Source organism: Plectropomus leopardus, chromosome 19, assembly GCF_008729295.1.
Source record: "Plectropomus leopardus isolate mb chromosome 19, YSFRI_Pleo_2.0, whole genome shotgun sequence".
NCBI lineage: Eukaryota > Metazoa > Chordata > Actinopteri > Perciformes > Serranidae > Plectropomus > Plectropomus leopardus.
The window spans coordinates 12878369-12895942 of record NC_056481.1 but is presented as its reverse complement, the minus strand read 5'-3'; the positions used below and the strand labels follow the sequence as shown (position 1 = coordinate 12895942).

The window sequence follows — 17574 nt, the reverse complement described above, 5'->3', positions numbered from 1 at the left end:
TCAATATTTCATGTACACTTTGCAGCCAAGTGAGGATGCACATCACTCAACATTAAGGGCCAAAATAACTGAGGCATGACCAGAATTTTGGGGGATTTAATGGCAGACAGAATTTTCAAATAATCAGATTATTCCAAATTACACATTACATTAATGCACCTAAGACAGATAAATCATGAACACTTGTTTAAAATGATTATAAACAGATTTGTGACTAATATAGCTGTGCAGGGCTTTTTGTCTGTATTGCTCTGCTTCCACCTCCTGGATTTAACCTGCAACTGTAGTTCTAGTCTTTGTGCTGTGTAGTTAATCCAATCAAACATGCAAGACAATCTCTGATCAATCATACCTCCTACACAGAGCAGTATACTTGCAGATAAAGTCTTTTGGGTCCAGCCAAACAAATTTAATCACAGTTGAATTTTAATGGAAAAATGGGAGAAGCATGCCAAATATTGTATTTTTTAGGAACTGGGGAGGGACTTGTGTTTTTATCATGGGATGGACATACAACTTTATATGGTTGTATTTTGTATTTATTTTAAATACCCTGTAAACCCCAAATCTATCTAGCAGGTTGAAAGACATGTTTCCTTAAAACAGGCAGAATTGCTTTTAGGCAGCAACAAACAAGATATAAAAAGTCAAAGTAAAAAGTAAAGAGACCAGTAAGAACAGTGAAAATAAAAGTATTGATATAAAATAATATTGAAATTAACATAAAATGTTAATTGTTTTTGGCATTTTATATATATATGTGTGTGTGTGTGTGTGTGTGTGTGTGTGTGTGTGTAGCTAACCCCTCCTCTGATAAATAACAGAATACAGTCCGTTGGGAACATGTGCCAGCCATGTATACAAAATACAATATAAGCTAGATGGGGTACTTATTTAATACAAATGAAAAAAAGCACAATTAAAGTAGCCCAAAACAATTATCTTGTAATCTTGTGAAAAATATGTAGTGATTCAGTGATTGATATTGTGAATTAATGTGAGAAATTCACATACAACTGTGTAAACTGTTCAATTACCGCTGCCGAACCTGGGACTTCGGGGGGTGGGGGCCCTGGAGCTCTGGGGCCCCCGGATAGTTTTCTGACGGATTACCAGCCATGCCTGGTGCAAACCGTGTGTTTTCGGGTGGCTCTGATTTGAGCAGCTGACATTATCTGTTTAACAAGCGCATGGGAAACATCCCACAAAGCTCTCCCGGGAGCGCTGTGCGGTCCTGCTGCAGGGGGTAACAGTAATGATCTTTAATTATCACTTTCAGGATGGACTCTAACAAGGTGGCGGAACTTCTCCTGCCGGTGTAAACGTTACATCGCTCGATAATGACAATAGAAAGACCGAGTGAAGCAGAAATGTGACAACACTTGCAAAAGAGGCTTCAGAGCGTTGACAGCTCCAGCTTTTGCCCGTGCAGGGGCTCCAAGACGGACGAGGAAACCCCGAGGATCAGGGCCTCCTGTCCGGATGACACCGGCAGGAGCCAGCCACACCGCTCTCTTTAGCTAGCATTAGCTAAGCTAACAAATGTCTTCCCTGAATGCGAAATAATTGTAAATGGATAACTCGGACAACTTTATTTGAGGCGTGTGAAGGTTGTTAAGGAGTTTGCTGTCACCGGATGGACGGACAACATCCTCTTTAGGACTGTGAGTGAAAACTACGAGAGGTTCTCCAGGTGAGACTAGCTAATGCTAACGTTAGCTTGCTAGATAACTTAACGCTAGCTATTTCAGGTAACCTACCACGTAGCCTTTTTAGCTAGCTGTCATTTAGAAATCTCTTACATCTTAACGGCTATTGACATCGGTCAAACTTTGCATAATAACTTGACAGTTTATGATAGCGTTTCGCCTCTCTTTCTTCGAAATGACCGGAAGATTTTGATAAGCATAATAGCATTTTCCAGTGTTGACTAGCTAACGTTAGGTGGGTCAGGTTAGCCGTGTTAGTCAACATAACCTCGTTAGCCGATAACGGATTTCCATCAACTGCCATGAAGGTAGCAATGTTTAACTTAAATAAAGTTAAGCTTATTGTTTTGTCAGGAAAGTTAATAAATGGCTTCATATTCTCTCCAAACTAGGTGACATTTGGTGGCCAGCATTGTTTTTTATAAACAAGTTGACAGGATTGTTAGGTAAAATGTACGTACTGACGTTGGCTGCCTCTGCAAATGTATAATAATTATTACTATTTGGTTGTTTTCAAGGGTTTTTGTGTGGCTGTCATCACCATGAAACGTGCCTCCAGATAGATCTATCTCTAGATGATGGATACGGTCAGGAAGGAGTTTCTAAAGGCAATGGGAGGTCCTGTCCTGCCATTTCATGTGTTTTTTTCAGTCATATAATTTATTACCTTTGTAGTAAATCTGCCCTATTGTCTCTGTGACTTGAATTAGTAATATAATAACAGTGGGGAATCACCTCTCTCACTAGTTATGTCCAGATTTAGTGGCTCCCCTCACTCATTTACTTCAATGGTTGGTTATGCTGAATATCCATCTTGCATAGCTTTTTTATGAGTGACATCTAAAAATGTAGGAGTTTCACAGGTACAACTGGTGAAATCCAACCACCTCTGCCACTGGAAAGAATATATATTAATGATAACCACGTGTTTTAGAGCTGGTCCAATTGTTCAAACATTAAAGCTACTTCTATGAAGTTTCAAAAGTCTGCTGGGTGTCAGTCTTGCGAGTCAACTATTTATTTCCAAGACTATTATGAATCTCTAGCTGACCACTCGAGTTCATATTACGTTACTGCCCCGTGCAGTCAGTGCAGCTGGAGATCTCGCTGTCAGCAGAATTCAACACACCTTCCATAGAGCAAAACGATGGACGGTCATGCACCACTTTGTCCAACTCTGCATGTCTTTGGACTGCAGGAGGAAGTCCGAGAATCTGGACAATATCCATGCTGATATGCACACTCCACACCGCCATTGTGCCATCCACAGAATGAAATTGCATTTTTTTTTTTTACTTGAAATTGCTTTTGCAGTAAAGGGCAGTAAGCTACTAAGCACAGTTTGCTTTGTTTCTGTTTTTTTTTTTAAGTCCTAGTTCACTTTGGATAGTGGACTGTCAAACTACTGATCCAACATATGCCCAGTTCCCAGGTGCTGTACTGAAATGTGTTACATTTTGCTTGTCAGACCTCAGGATTGTTTATTGTTATGTCTCCTGCCACCGGACAATCATGTGACAATGACCCAACCAAGCTAATCCACATGAAGTTACAGTTTTATTCAGTGCTTTATTTGTCTCTCTTTCTAGGCATGATGGAAGGACTTCACAGTCAGGCTATAAGCCTGGACCCACGCAGGCAGGAGCTGCTTGAGGCTCGCTTCACTGGAGTTGGTGTGGCCAAGGTTGGCATCTCTTGATAATGCAATTGTTGTTATGATGCTCAAAAAGAACAGGAGGGAGCGATTGTGCAGATTTTACACTTTAAATGTGATATAATGGGAGCTTTACTTGACTGAATTTAATTCTTTAATTTTTTTGGACAGCAGTTTATATTACAGAACGTACTGACACAATTTTTCCCCCGCTGGTCAGATTTTCTCAAATTTAAGAACTTTGTACAATTTGGGAGAAATAAAGTGTACTCATAAAAGCTGTGTTATATATGTCAGAAGCCTCAAGGAAAAAATAGAATAGAGGTCAGAATAAAACAACATAATAGGGTAATTAATTCGATAGCTCCACAAAATCTCTCTTACGAATTTAACCCACTTGGTCCAGAGCCCAATAAACACACTTTTCTGAAGGCAACTTGATTGTATTTTGTTGTCGAGAAATTTAAATGAAGCTTCCTTATCATCCCTGCTAAACTAGATTTTAGATACAAAAAGTAGTTCCCAGTTTCCTGCAGGCAAACATCCTGCAGCTTAACTATCGTTTGTATGTAAATGCAAGCATGAGCAGTCGGTCAGCTCTCTTACATTATTCCATCAGTTTAGAAAAGCTTGGAAGTCTGCTCTATTTCCAGTATTGACTGATGCTCTGTGTTCAGGAGTTTCCCCTCAGAAGAATGATCCTGTCTCCCTGAGCGAAAGCTAAAACAAGACAAGCTCTGTCTCGGCTGACATGGGAGCCGGCCAGCAGCTCTTTGTTTCAGTGGAGACTAGTGACACTGAAATGGCACCGCAGCTGAAGCTCACAGCAGCGGCTGCGTGCTATGCTGCAACCCTGCTGTTGAACTGGGTATTACTGTGTGTGGGTGTGCATTTGACAAAATGGCAACCCCTGAGAAAGCAATCACTATCATGCCTGCGCCGGCCTATAGTGTGCACCGAAATGAATTGTCAGGCCTGCTCACTGTGGTATTAGACTGTGAATGATTTAAGGCTGCGAGTGTGCAGACTACAGTAAATGCGCAGGATTTTACATTAAAAGTGTAGCGCACATATTAAGAGGAAAAAAAGAGCATTTCTTATCTGTATGTGTGACCTTGAGCAGCAGAATGACAGCTGGCCTTAAAAGCATTAGCCTCCTGCACCAATTAGCCTGCTGTTTCTTCTTAGTCTCTTCAGGCTGTGCAGCTGGCCATGAATGGTATGCATGACACCAACTGATTTTACCAAGTGTGTGTGAACTGCAGATTTGCAGATTAGCGGGGGGATATATATTATATGCCCATTGTAGCGTCCTAGTTTAGTGCTTTAGCTTAGTGACTGTCGTCGTAAAGCTTTAACTGTCAGATATATGCGATGAAAAAATAAGATACAAGGAGAGTGAAAATTGTACACGTATCAGCATAAAAGAGCTTAAAATCTGTAATAAGTAACTTGCATTACATAATCAAAGCTGCCACATGTGTGAGTTATATTTAACACAACTGCCAGTTAGTATCATTTGTCAGATAGGAAAGATGAGACTGAATCTGCACTTTGATTTTTGAGTTTAGTTATATGAGAATGTCAACAGACCGCCATCCATCTTTGGTGTATACGAGTCCCCCGTTGACATTTTAGTATAGAGCAGCAGTGGCATTTTTACGAGAAATGGTCATGTGAATATCTTATGTCTAATTTCCAGCCCTACTCACAAGGCTCTATGTACTAGATTAGAAAATGGCTTATAAATCAGGTCTAATGTGTATGTGTGTGTGTGTGTTCTGTCTTCCAGAGTTCAGCCAACAGCGAATCATCCAACCAGTCTCTGTGCAGCGCGGGATCACTCAGTGACAAGGAACTGGAGGTTGGTTTGGGAGAAACTCGAACAATGCCTTCATGTGCAGGCCCTTAGACTGTGTGCGCACTTTCAGGCTTTCAGTGGTGTCACTATTCATTGTGATTTGGACAAGTGGTCAAGTATTGTGTACACAGTAATGGATGCTAACATGGGTAAAATTCATCCATCTATTCATAGGTTTTCTGTTCCCACTTACTCATGGGGGTGAGACATAGATGTGTAATAAAGCTGGAAAACACCCTGGATATGTCAGTAAATCACAGTAAATTTAAGGTTCCATGTAAAAAAAAAAAGGTGACACCATAAACACCAAAAGGCAATACAATAAATATTAAACACAGACAAGAAGCTATTCATCTACCCATAAATGTGCAAGTCTTTATTTTTGTCAATTAAATGTATTTGCCATTATGTTATTGTGGCTTATGGAATAAATATGTAGGGTAACTTCTGTATTTTCAACCTGGCCTTTATTTTCCCATGTATTTGTGTCTCAGTGAGTAACGGGAGCAAAAGATTTTGATATTGGTCCAGCATTGAGTGAGAAGGCTGCAGTCAACAGTGACAGAGCACACTGCAGTGTTTCACTTGGGGACTGTGTGCACTGTCACTTTATATTCACTAAAAGTGCTATTTCTTTGCAATGGATGGGCTTAAATCATTATAGTAAATGTCTAACAATACAATGGAAAGGATCCCTTGCAGTGATAGACCTTTTTTTTTGTATGATCCTTTTTGTTTGTCCAGAAATCGCTGTTGTAAACCCACCAGACTCAATTTAAATAAACTGTAATTTTATCATCATAAAACACACTTAACTCAAAGTCAACAGATACAAAATAAAACAAACAAACAATGTCCTGGTTTGTCTTTCCACTGTTCCAACATTCACAATTTCTGATTTGTTGAAATAAACTTTTGATTCACCCAGTTAGATGTTGAAATATGCAGGCTCTAAACATGCTACCTTTATTGTTTATTTAAATGGAGTCTGGTTAGTTTGACAACCGGGTGTTTTTGGTTACACAAAAAGGATCTTTAGCTTTAAGAAAAAGGTTAATCTCTGTAAAATCTTTTCCATAATGTTGTCAGACACAATAGTAATCAGAGCCTGTTAGTAGCAAAAACAAGCACTTTGAGCTAACGTAAGTTGATGGTGCATACATGCCCTGAGAGGTTACATTACAACCTGTTTTGCAACTAACACCTGCGGTGGTCTCCCTGAATACTGGACCAACGTCAAAAACTGCTGTCTCCATTAGTCATTTTGAAACAAAAACATGTAAAAATAGGGTCCAGGTTAAAAATAACCAAAGTTTCCCTTTAATGGAGAGCAATTTCAAGCTGAACTGTGCTGATTTTCTGCTCATGTCAGACACCAGAGAAGAAGTCCAATGACCAGAGAAGCAGGAAGAGAAAAGGAGACATCTATGATAGCAACAGCCAGGGTATGTCCTCTCTACTCTATCTTCTGACGCCGAAATGGTCTGTTAAATGGTCTCTTGCCAACAGAAACAATTTCAGACATTCAGAAATGTTGCACTGTTGTTTGTTTTTGTTGCAAATTTGGAATAAAAACTGTGCAAATCATGTTAGATGGGATTTTATGGTTAGCCATTCTGATTCACTAAACTTACATACAAAACAAAACAATGCAGTGTTCTTACTTCGTATACCTGTCCTGTTTATTTCGTCGTAGGAAAAGGGAGAGGACACAAAATAAGTGATTATTTTGAGGTGAGTACTAAGTCTTGGTGAACAAATTTTGCTCTCAACTCACTTTGCTGTGCATTGTTTCAAATCACTCTCAAACTTTAGTGTGATGTCTTCACCCTCACGTTTCCGACTGTGCCGGTATGGTCCTTCATCACATTCTCCCTAAATAACAACTCTGTCTTCTGTCTTTCTGTCTTGTTTCCACACTCTGTCAACTGCCCTGTGGCCAGTTTGCTGGTAGCAGTGGCTCCGGCACCAGTCCGGCCCGGGGCATCCCCATGCTGGTGCGCTCCTCTCCACAGCACTCACTGTCTAATCCTCTGGTGAGCACCAGCATCCATCTCCATAGCTCTGTACTGCTGTGGCTTTCTTCATCAGCTAGTTTGCTGTTGGTTTACCAGATGTTTAATCTTAAGCCAGGGTCAAATCAACCCTTTGGTGGTCGTTGTCTTTTTTCTCTGTATCCTCCTAATTGGACAGGGTTGGTGAGACATGTATGACTAAGATTTTGCTTTGTCCGTTATACTTAAGTCCATTTAATAGACATGTGTTCAGCCAGTGGAGGTGTTAAAAGATTCCTTTACCTGGGATTTAAAAAAAAAAGATTTTGTGACTGAAATATTTTCCTTTACTTTGACTTTAATGGTAGTCTGACAGTGAACATTAGTTAACTGTGTCCAGTATAGATAAACTCGGATTATTGGCCAGCGAAACTGTAGCTAATATCAGTGTTTTCAGAGCTGGTGTTTTTCATGTTTTCAGATGGTGTTTTGGTTGTAGGTGTAACACAAAGAGCTGGCGTGTACAGAAAGACCAAACATCGATACCCATACTTTCAAATTTATTGTGGTTGTTGATAACATTATGACATATTTATTCAGCTTAGATTTTTTTAACCCACCATTTTCATCCGTGTTACATCAAGAAAGCGTCTAACTCTTCATAAATACAAATTCTTGTTCACCACTTACTAAACGTCACATGAACAGTGTCTTACAGCAGCAGGTCTTGTTTTTTTCCCACACAGTGCTAACATGTGTCTGAACAGGACCTTTATAATAGTTAACAATGGAACAAGTGAGCAAACACTGTGTCATGCGTTTTTCTTCCTAATTACTCCCATGTGATTTTGCCATAAAAGAAAGAAGTCGATGACTTTCGTTTCTCGTGAATCTCTGATTAGCAAGCTTACTTCTTTACTCCTCTGACAGTAAACTGCATATTTTGGCTTGTGAACCAAACAAGGTATTTTAGGATGTCATCTTGGGCTTTGGGAAACACTTACCAACATTTTTTGCCATTTTCTGACATTTTATTGGTCAAAAAGACAGTAATTGACAGATTAATTGACAACAAAAAAGACTTTAGTTGCAGTTCCAGTAGTCTCTCAGTTGTACGTGCAGTAGTTTCACATGAATCTTCCTGGGTACCAGCAGTTTGAATGAATTTAGTTTATGAAAGACCTGTATGGTAAAAGATGTACAAGCATGTTAGTTTCAAAATGAGTGATCCTGTTAGCCTGCTGGCAACAACTTATATTTACAACAAAGGCAAGATTTTATCTGCCTTTTCCATCACGCAGGTCTTATGAAGCCATGCTGTACCATTCTGTTGTTGTCTTCCAATCCTAATAGAAATTAAACTATTGAGTGCAGGTTTTATTGCTAACAGACATTAAATAATACCTTTTGAGAATAGTCTTGGCAAAATAAAAATAGCAGTGAAACAGTATTTCCTATTTCATATGTATTTGAATGGAAAATTTAGCATCAATACCTGATTGTTTGTTCACACACAATTTCACTTCTTTCCCCCATAATAGCTACTATTTGTTCCTCTCCCTTTTTTCTCTTTCAGCATTTTTAATAATTTCTCAATGCTGTCTTCAATACATAATTGTTATATTTTACCCCCTGTGTCTTTCTGCCTTTCTGTTTCTGTCTCTCTGGAATGCAGTTCCAGCAAGGCAGTCCATCGTCCACAGGCTCAGCCCACACAGACTCTTCATCTTGCAGCTCTGTGAAGACGGCCCCCACACACTCCTGCTACCACAAAGCCATCCAGGTGACTGACTAACTGACTGACCTGGGTCTCTACTTAGCAACAACTTTTTTTGATTTTGGTGATTCTGGTGATTCTGACTTTGGTTTTGTTTCACAAACTCTATGTTGTTTACAAAAGTGATATCAATACTTCAGTTTGATAAAACCTTGACACAACTGACACCTTGTTCTGCATTTTAAAAAGTGACACTAGTTGGCCAAGATGTGTATGCAAGGAGTAAAGGTCAAAATTTGAAAGGCCCCGCCTCCCACGCTGCAGTTCATCTGACACAATACTTGCAACACTCATCAAGCTATCCTTAAAAATCGAGCTAATTGGCCTAATTAAAGGTCACCATTTCGACTACACACCTAATATCCAAGGCACCAGTGTCTGAATTTGATACATTTAAAGTGTGTTTTGTTAGTGACTGGCCCGAGGGGTATCTGCATAATTTGAGTGGGATGAGAATTTAACCGTTGGCTTCTCTTTGCCCTCCTTCCTCAGTCAGAACTGACGCTGCTGAAACTGACAGCTCTGGAGAAGGACAAGAACTCCGACCTGGAGAAGAAAGAGGGGAGGATAGACGACCTGCTGAGAGTAAGAAAAGAAAATATTTAAAATCTGACAAGCTGAATTATGTTTGAACCATTTGGAACATCTGAAAAAGCTTCAGAGTAGCAATGGACAATAGGAACATATTATCATTTTGTTCCTGACAAAATATAACACTTTGTACTAGTTGACTAATGATGATTAATATCACACAAAGTCAAGGACATGTCTAAATATAAATGTAGATATTTTGCGCAATCGCACATGTTCTTAATGAATCCTTCACAATCTCGACAAATCTGCTACATCTTGTCACAACAACCCCAGTAATTAACCTGCACCGCTGTAGTTGCAGCTCATCATGATGGATTTGCTCAGTATCTTTCAAATGCCATCGTTGCTTAAATTACATTTTGTGCAAATGTCAGCAGACCAAGCTGACACACAGATAGGTGTTGCATCATGTCAGTTTAAGAGCAAAACAGCCTTAAATCCTTGTTATAATAAGAATTAGATGTCAGAGTGATGATGTGTGTTTTGGCAGGCCAACTGTGACTTGAGGCGGCAGGTGGACGAGCAGCAGAAGATGCTGGAACGCTACAAGGAACGACTTAACAAGTGTGTGACCATGAGCAAGAAGCTCCTGATTGAGAAGGTGGGTCTACCTAAGGATATGGATCAATGTGTTTGATAGGAGTTGGGAATTCACTGTACAATATAAACCAGATTCTAACCTGTTTTTTTGAGCGGTATGACACATTTTAAAGTTGGATTGAATTTTAGCTTGATTGGGCGTTGTTTGCCATGTAGTGCACGGGGCTAGCGAGGCCATGGCGACATATCATGTCATGTGGATGGAAAATATGGAGGCCAGGTTGGACAGGCTATGACAAAAAGCATACGTGCCTCTTTGATGTTCCTCCTCCCATGATCACCTATATGAACGAGAGAAACGTTGGCAATAACACGTAGTTGTTAACCATACTAATGTTACAGGCCTCCGCTAGCAAACAAACGTCTTTCTGCCGTGGAGCTTTTAAACAAATCTTTACTGGCACCCATCATTACACTTACAGTGTGAGCACATAAATCCTGAGATTTGGCTTTGCGTTGCAGATGATGTACTCGTGCATTAGGAGTTTGAAATAAACAAAAATATTTCTAAATGAAATTATTAACATTTCTTAAACAGGCTTCAATTGAAAGGTGTATGCCCATCTGTAGAGAGACCACTTATCTGACCTTAAAGCCAAAACAAGTAATTGTTTTCAAAGAATTGTTTTCCTTTTATTATTTATACATTTGAAGACTTCCGTCATCTTACTTTTAACTTTTTACGTTGGTTCTCAACACAGCAATATTTAGTTCTTCACATCCTCTAAACTCAGATTTTTTTTTTCTCAGTGTGCATACACAATTTACAATTAATCCTTTTTTTTTCTCCAGTCAAAGCAGGAAAAGATGGCTTCCAGGGACAAGAGCATGCAGGACCGTTTGCGTCTGGGACACTTCACCACCGTACGGCATGGAGCCTCCTTCACCGAGCAGTGGACAGATGGATTTGCCTTCCAGAATCTCATCAAGTCAGCACAAACAACACAAACACGTTTGCAGTTTTGTCCAGTCTGCTTACAGGTATGTTCACACTAGTTTGTTCTAACGTGTTCTAGGCAGCAAGAGCGAGTCAACTCGCAGCGGGAGGACATCGAGAGGCAGAGGAAGCTGCTGGGAAAGAGGAAACCTCCCTCCATGGCCCAGACACCTCCACCCAGCCTCGAGCCAAACAAACGAAAGAGCCGGAGCAACGGCCAGGAGAGCGAAGCGTAAGATCAATAAATGACTTCACCCAGTAGATGTTTTACAGGGACCAGCCCAAAGCACACAATCAGGCAGGAATGAATTGTTGTGGTGTATCTTGAAATGTATTGTTTTCTGATCTTAACGGCTGCACACTAATGAACTGGTGCAGTTTCCTGGATTAAATGGGCTGGGCTGGGCTGGGTGGTGTGGGATTAATGTTCCTGAACTGCTGAGAGATTTTTGATAGTTATTTATATATTTATATAATTAAAAGTAATAACACTGAAGTAAATTTTTAGTTTTTCATTTTCTTTATTTGATTGGTTGTGTCATTTATATTGGAGAAAATAGTTAAAACGAATGGAAAACCAAATTAACAATTTATTAAACTAATTTGTTAATTCTAAAACTGTAGAATATCAAATTGACACAAAATCTGATAAGTTTTTTCTTTTTTTTTGTCAGTTAAATTGTCAGGATATTAAGTGGGACTTTTCTGTATTATCACTTAGAGCAAATTTCACGAGGAAGCTTTGTTTTACCTCATTTCTGTCTCTTCAGTTTATCTGTATGTATGTTGCCACTTTCTCTCACGCAGATTGTCACTGGCAGAATATCATGAGCAAGAGGAGATTTTCAAACTTCGAATTGGTCATCTAAAAAAGGTAACAAATTCATCACCGAAAGCTGTTTTTCTTTGTTGTTTTTGTTTTGAAATTGTGTCTTTGACCTGTAAACTAAAGACCTCATACCACTATTACCTGTTCCTGCTTATTTGTTTGTTGTGTGCAGGAAGAAGCAGAGATCCAGGCTGAGCTGGAGCATTTGGAGCGAGTAAGAAATCTGCACATACGGGAGTTAAAGAGAATTCACAACGAGGACAACTCACAGTATGTATCATCTCAGTTCAACACACTTTACACATGTTCATTGTTTCATGTCATTTTAGAAATGGCTGTTTGAAAAAAAGCCACAAGTTTAAAGAAAGTCTTCTCCTGTAGATTTAAAGACCACCCCACGCTGAACGACAGATATCTGCTATTACATTTACTTGGAAGAGGCGGTTTTAGTGAAGTTTTTAAGGTAAGCATGTGCTATTCAGTTTACTTCCATTCTTTAAGTACCAGTTTATAATCTTTCATTCTAACTATGCTGAGTCTTTTTTTACACTTCAGTTCATGCAATGTTTTTTTGCAGGCTTTTGATTTGACAGAGCAAAGGTATGTGGCCATTAAAATCCATCAACTCAACAAGAACTGGAGGGAGGAAAAGAAACAAAACTACCACAAGTGAGTCTGAGCTATAATAAATGTTTTGATCTCTAATTACAGTTAATATGGTGGACCTTTAAGCTCTTTAAATGTTCTTATTTGTGATATTTTTAAAAGTAACTTAATGGTTAATGTCTTTTCAGACACGCCTGTAGAGAGTACAGAATCCACAAAGAACTTGACCACCCCAGAATAGTCAAACTCTACGACTATTTCTCACTCGACACAGACTCGTAAGTAAATCATTTTGCACAAAGCTCATAAAGGTGTATGATTATAATAAGTTCATGTTTTACATCTAAATGCTAAACATTATATAGAGCTAAAGGCAAGCAAACACATACATTTGTTTTATTTTTTAGGATAACAAATTATCAAATGGCATTGTAAAGACATGACGAACCCATAGAGAATTATAACCCGAATCTGCAGCTCCCCTCTGCTTTACAGAGCTGTATAGAGTTTCAGCTGGTGTTGTTTTGTTAACAAAACTTTGACTGAAAATGCTCAGCAAGACAAAACGATGACGAGACAGCACAGGGAGGCGTCATAGTTTGGCAAATCAACTTAAAAGATGATGAAAAAGTTTCCAAGCTATCTGTTGGATGACCTCCTGCAGGTTCTGCACAGTGCTGGAGTACTGTGAAGGCAACGATCTGGACTTCTACTTGAAGCAGAATAAGCTGATGACAGAGAAGGAGGGCCGCTCCATCGTCATGCAGATTGTCAACGCCCTCAAGTACCTCAACCAGATTCGACCACCCATCATCCACTACGACCTCAAGCCCGGTATTCACACAGATTTACGTCTTCAGTTGCAGAAAAGTGAAAAACAGCAGCATTCTCTCGAGTTTTGAATTCAATACTGATTTTGTCGCCTCTGAACAATTCCTTGTGTGATCTTTCGGGAAAAGGTATCAACTGACTTGATCATATGTATGTGTATAGACATTTTTTATATGTATTCTTCAGAAAAGGCTGTTTATAGTCATATATTTATAATTATACTTTGACTGTTCTTGTTATGGCTCGTTCTTTGACAGTCTTTTAAACCACCTGACAGGGTTCTGCTTCTTGACTTAAAAAACAGTCCAAATCACAATACTGCAGTCCCTGATTCTGTTGCCTTCATTTGGCATTTATTGTCACTTTGAGACAAAATCAAAGAGGAAAAACTTTGTCTAAAATGAGGTGAAAGGCTGTACCAATGCCCTGTTCTACACACTTGGTTGCTGAGGTTTCAGTCGCCTTCAGCAGCCTTCTATCAAAACTGATCATCAGTCAATCACATTCTGTGCAGATTTAGCAACCTGTGACAATATTAATTTCAACATAAAAATGGCTTTAACGGTCCTGTTCATTGTTTATTGTTCCGTTCATAGGAAACATCCTGTTAGTTAATGGCACAGCTTGTGGAGAGATTAAGATCACTGACTTTGGCCTGTCAAAGATCATGGATGATGACAGCTACAACACTGCAGATGGCATGGAGCTGACGTCACAGGGAGCAGGGACATACTGGTACATAGAGATGCACTTCACTGCATTTAGTAACCAAGCAACAAATGCTGCCTCCCCTCTTTGTTCAGAAAATTGTGCTGCGAGAACATATAGAGAAAAACCGTTTTCACTCTCATGTTGTGATTGTGTGTCTCACAGGTACCTGCCTCCTGAGTGTTTTGTGGTGGGCAAGGAGCCCCCCAAAATATCCAACAAGGTGGATGTTTGGTCAGTCGGGGTCATCTTTTACCAGAGCTTATATGGACGCAAGGTAACCACTAACCTGCTTAGTTGATACATGGAAATATATTGAACCTTTTTGATAGTTTTGTTATGTTTTGTAAAATATGGTGTCAGATTCTGTGACACTTATTGTATATGTGCGTTCGACAGCTTGTGCTGCCTGCTCCATAAAACTTATCTTCATTTTTTTACTTTTTTAATTTATAAGTTTCTATTAATAAATATAAAATACTGATTTTAATGATTCAGCATCCAACTTAGTATGTAGGTAGGCTATGTGAGCTAAAAACAATGAAAAATGCGATCTGTCTTTGACAGACGAGCAGCAAACGTCCGAGTTACATCCACACGTGGTGTCGAAATTATCTTAAAAATATGAGTTCCCGATCATATTTCTTGGCTCATCCTCATCTCTTTTCTTTGATCTTTTTTCATCTACGTACGTGTTGTTTAAACGTTTTAAGTGATAAAATGCAGCACTTCTTTGTAGTGTCCATGTTGTTTTGCACATTACAACTTAAAGCTCACACAAAAAAATGACCATCCAAGCAGCATGTGAATGCACCGTTAGCCTTTGTTGGCAGAGGTCTTGACTCAAGTCCTTGCTCTTTGTTTAATGTTGTTGCTGCACTACGTTATAACTCTTTATGGATTTATGATTACGCAGACGTTTCACAGGTTGACCCGGTGCATACCGTACACTAGAGAGTCCTTAATAAAGATTTTTTCATTTATTTTTGTTCATCACTAACCTGTATTCTGTAACAGATTTTATTGTCATTGTTTTTTAAATCTGTGAAAAAAAAGTCTCTTTTGTCTTTTTCTTTACAGCCGTTTGGTCATAACCAGTCACAGCAGGATATTCTTCAAGAAAACACCATATTAAAAGCCACAGAGGTGCAGTTTCCCCCCAAACCTGTGGTCACCACAGAAGCAAAGGTGTTGTACTTTTTTCTCTTGAAAAACTATGCATATATACATCCATCAGTTACTCATTACTCAGCTTTAAAGGCCCCAGAAAATTACATTTTTACCTGTGAATGTGACACAGTTTTTGCTCAGACAGAATGTTGGGTTTGAACACAACAGTAAACAGATACTTCTTGATTGTAAAGCAATAGGATATGTCATGATGATGTGTAATTTGATGAAATAGGTTGGTATGATTGGATCACCAAGAAAGCATTACTGCTCACAAGAATTGAATTGACCACTTTATTGGGTCAGTGGCTTCCAGAGCGCCATGAGCAGCCAGTCACTTATGGCCTTTTGTTTAGATTTACTGTCAATTTATGTCCTATAAAAATGCTCATTTTTGCGACTGACAGGCACAGATTGTTATTTTAAGTGTCGGACAACATAACTGACAAGACACTACAAAGAAAATTAACCTTTTTTCTTTACATTTCACTGATGGGATCTGTTTGTTAATGCGTGTAAAATGAAATCTCATGGACTTTTTCACAGAGTGGAAAACAGCTAAATATTCAGCCATGACTCTGAAAATCTTTTAGGAAACGCTAAGCTATCATTTCTGGACTCCAAATCAATCAGGCACTCCTGTGTCCGAGTCGCACACGTTTCCACTGTTGTTTTTCCTGCAACAAGTGAACAGTCAAGAGACTTCCGAACGAGACTTCTCCTTGAGCGAGACGTGGTCGAAATAACAAATAGACCAAAGTAACAGATTTCATTTCTCCGAAGGGTCTTTTCTGTGATGTTGTCAGACACTTCTAACAAAATCTGAGCCGTCAGTGACAAAAACGAGCACAAGTGGCTCAAGAAAGAAAAGTTGTGGAAGTAGTTCCAGAAATAATGAGTCCGTTTTTCCCTTTCACAGGCCTTCATTCGACGTTGCCTGGCTTATCACAAGGAGGACCGGGTGGATGTGCTACAGTTGTCCAGTGACCCCTTCCTAATGCCCCACATTCGAAAAGCCCTGGCCAGCAGCACACCTCAGGCACCTCCTTTTCCCTCCACCTCCAGCTGCTACGGCAGCAGTGCCTCCAACTGAAGCAAACTGAAAGAAACCCCAGTGAGGACGAAGCCACATGGAGACGTCACACACTTGATAAAACTCCCCCTTTTTGCTCTCTTTGTTGTGAGTGAGCAGAGAGCATTATGGGATGTAGGGATCCTAAAAGTGTGAATGGAACCAAAATGACGGATGACGTGGTGATGTAGTAGTAAGCGCGCTCACCACCATCATCCAAGTGCTAAAAAATGAAGGGCCAAGTCTGGCTGTGGGCTCAGTAGAACCCAAAGATTTGCCCATATGCATGCACTAACACAAACACTTTGGCTCATTTGGAGGGGCTTTTTTTACATGATGAATAGTTAAAAGCACCCGAAAAATTGCACAAAACTGACAGGTGGAGAAGTCGCCATGTGTGGAAGATTACCTGCCTGTACTCTTGAAGGTTTAGAAGAAAAAGCATTAATGAAATTTCATCCCATTCTGCTTGAAATCTATCATCTATCAAACTATTTTTCAGAACTAGAGTGGTCACTTTTAAATGTGTATCCCTGTAAGTTTGAACCTGGGACTTTTAGGAAGGGCTCCTACAAGTGAAGAGGAACGACCGATGACCAAAGTTCAAGGCCTGCCTTGTTGAAATGGCACCATTAGAGGTTCATAAACGACCTGATAGAAGAGGGCTGAGTCTGGAGAGAGTAACTGGTTTTGACCTATTTTAAATATTTGACTGGATAACTGGAAGTCAGCTTATTATTTTAATTAAGTCCATATTTTTCCATGAAATTTATCCCCTCTATTGTTTTTGTTAACCTTGCAGGGGGGCTGACTATGAGTGAGTGTTGTGATGAAAGTTAAGATTCAACAGAAATAATTATGAAACCATTAAAAAAAAACATTTGGTTAAATCTGTGGTGTCTTAACTTGATTCGGGACAGTCGAGTTGCACATAATATATATTTATTGTAAATAACACAAAAATACTCAAAGGTGCACTTTTGTCATGTCATTGCAGTTGGTAAACCGTGATGTAACTACACAGGATGTTTGCGGGTCCTTCAAAAAAACCTTAAATTGTCTTGAATTCAGTTTTATAACATAAAGGTTGTTTTAATTTTTGTAGCCTTAATTACTGCAAACATTTTATCAAATTTAATTTATCCACTTTTAAATTTATTTTTGTCAAAATGTCCAAATTTCCCGTTGGCAACATGTAGATTGACCTACATCACTCTAGTGACCATATTCCT

At 39.3% G+C, this 17574-nt stretch overlaps 1 protein-coding gene across 3 annotated transcripts; it reads left to right on the top strand.

Annotated features, from left to right (window-relative positions):
* Nucleotides 1-1172: 1172 nt before the first annotated feature.
* LOC121958903 (serine/threonine-protein kinase tousled-like 2) lies at nucleotides 1173-17232 on the top strand. 3 transcript variants are annotated; one of them, XM_042508077.1, is made up of 21 exons: nucleotides 1173-1664; nucleotides 3299-3393; nucleotides 5156-5227; nucleotides 6597-6669; nucleotides 6921-6958; nucleotides 7168-7260; nucleotides 8894-9001; nucleotides 9488-9580; nucleotides 10080-10190; nucleotides 10982-11118; nucleotides 11206-11358; nucleotides 11934-12000; nucleotides 12128-12225; nucleotides 12337-12418; nucleotides 12533-12624; nucleotides 12750-12839; nucleotides 13226-13395; nucleotides 13989-14127; nucleotides 14266-14377; nucleotides 15181-15288; nucleotides 16190-17232. In XM_042508077.1, the coding sequence occupies exons 2-21, from the start codon at nucleotides 3301-3303 to the stop codon at nucleotides 16361-16363; spliced, it is 2103 nt and encodes a 700-aa protein (XP_042364011.1). In that variant the 5' UTR covers nucleotides 1173-1664; nucleotides 3299-3300; the 3' UTR covers nucleotides 16364-17232. The 3 variants fall into 3 exon arrangements, with proteins under 3 accessions (XP_042364011.1, XP_042364010.1, XP_042364013.1); XM_042508076.1 differs by having other exon boundaries at nucleotides 1173-1693; XM_042508079.1 differs by lacking the exon at nucleotides 7168-7260 and having other exon boundaries at nucleotides 1175-1693.
* Nucleotides 17233-17574: the final 342 nt, after the last annotated feature.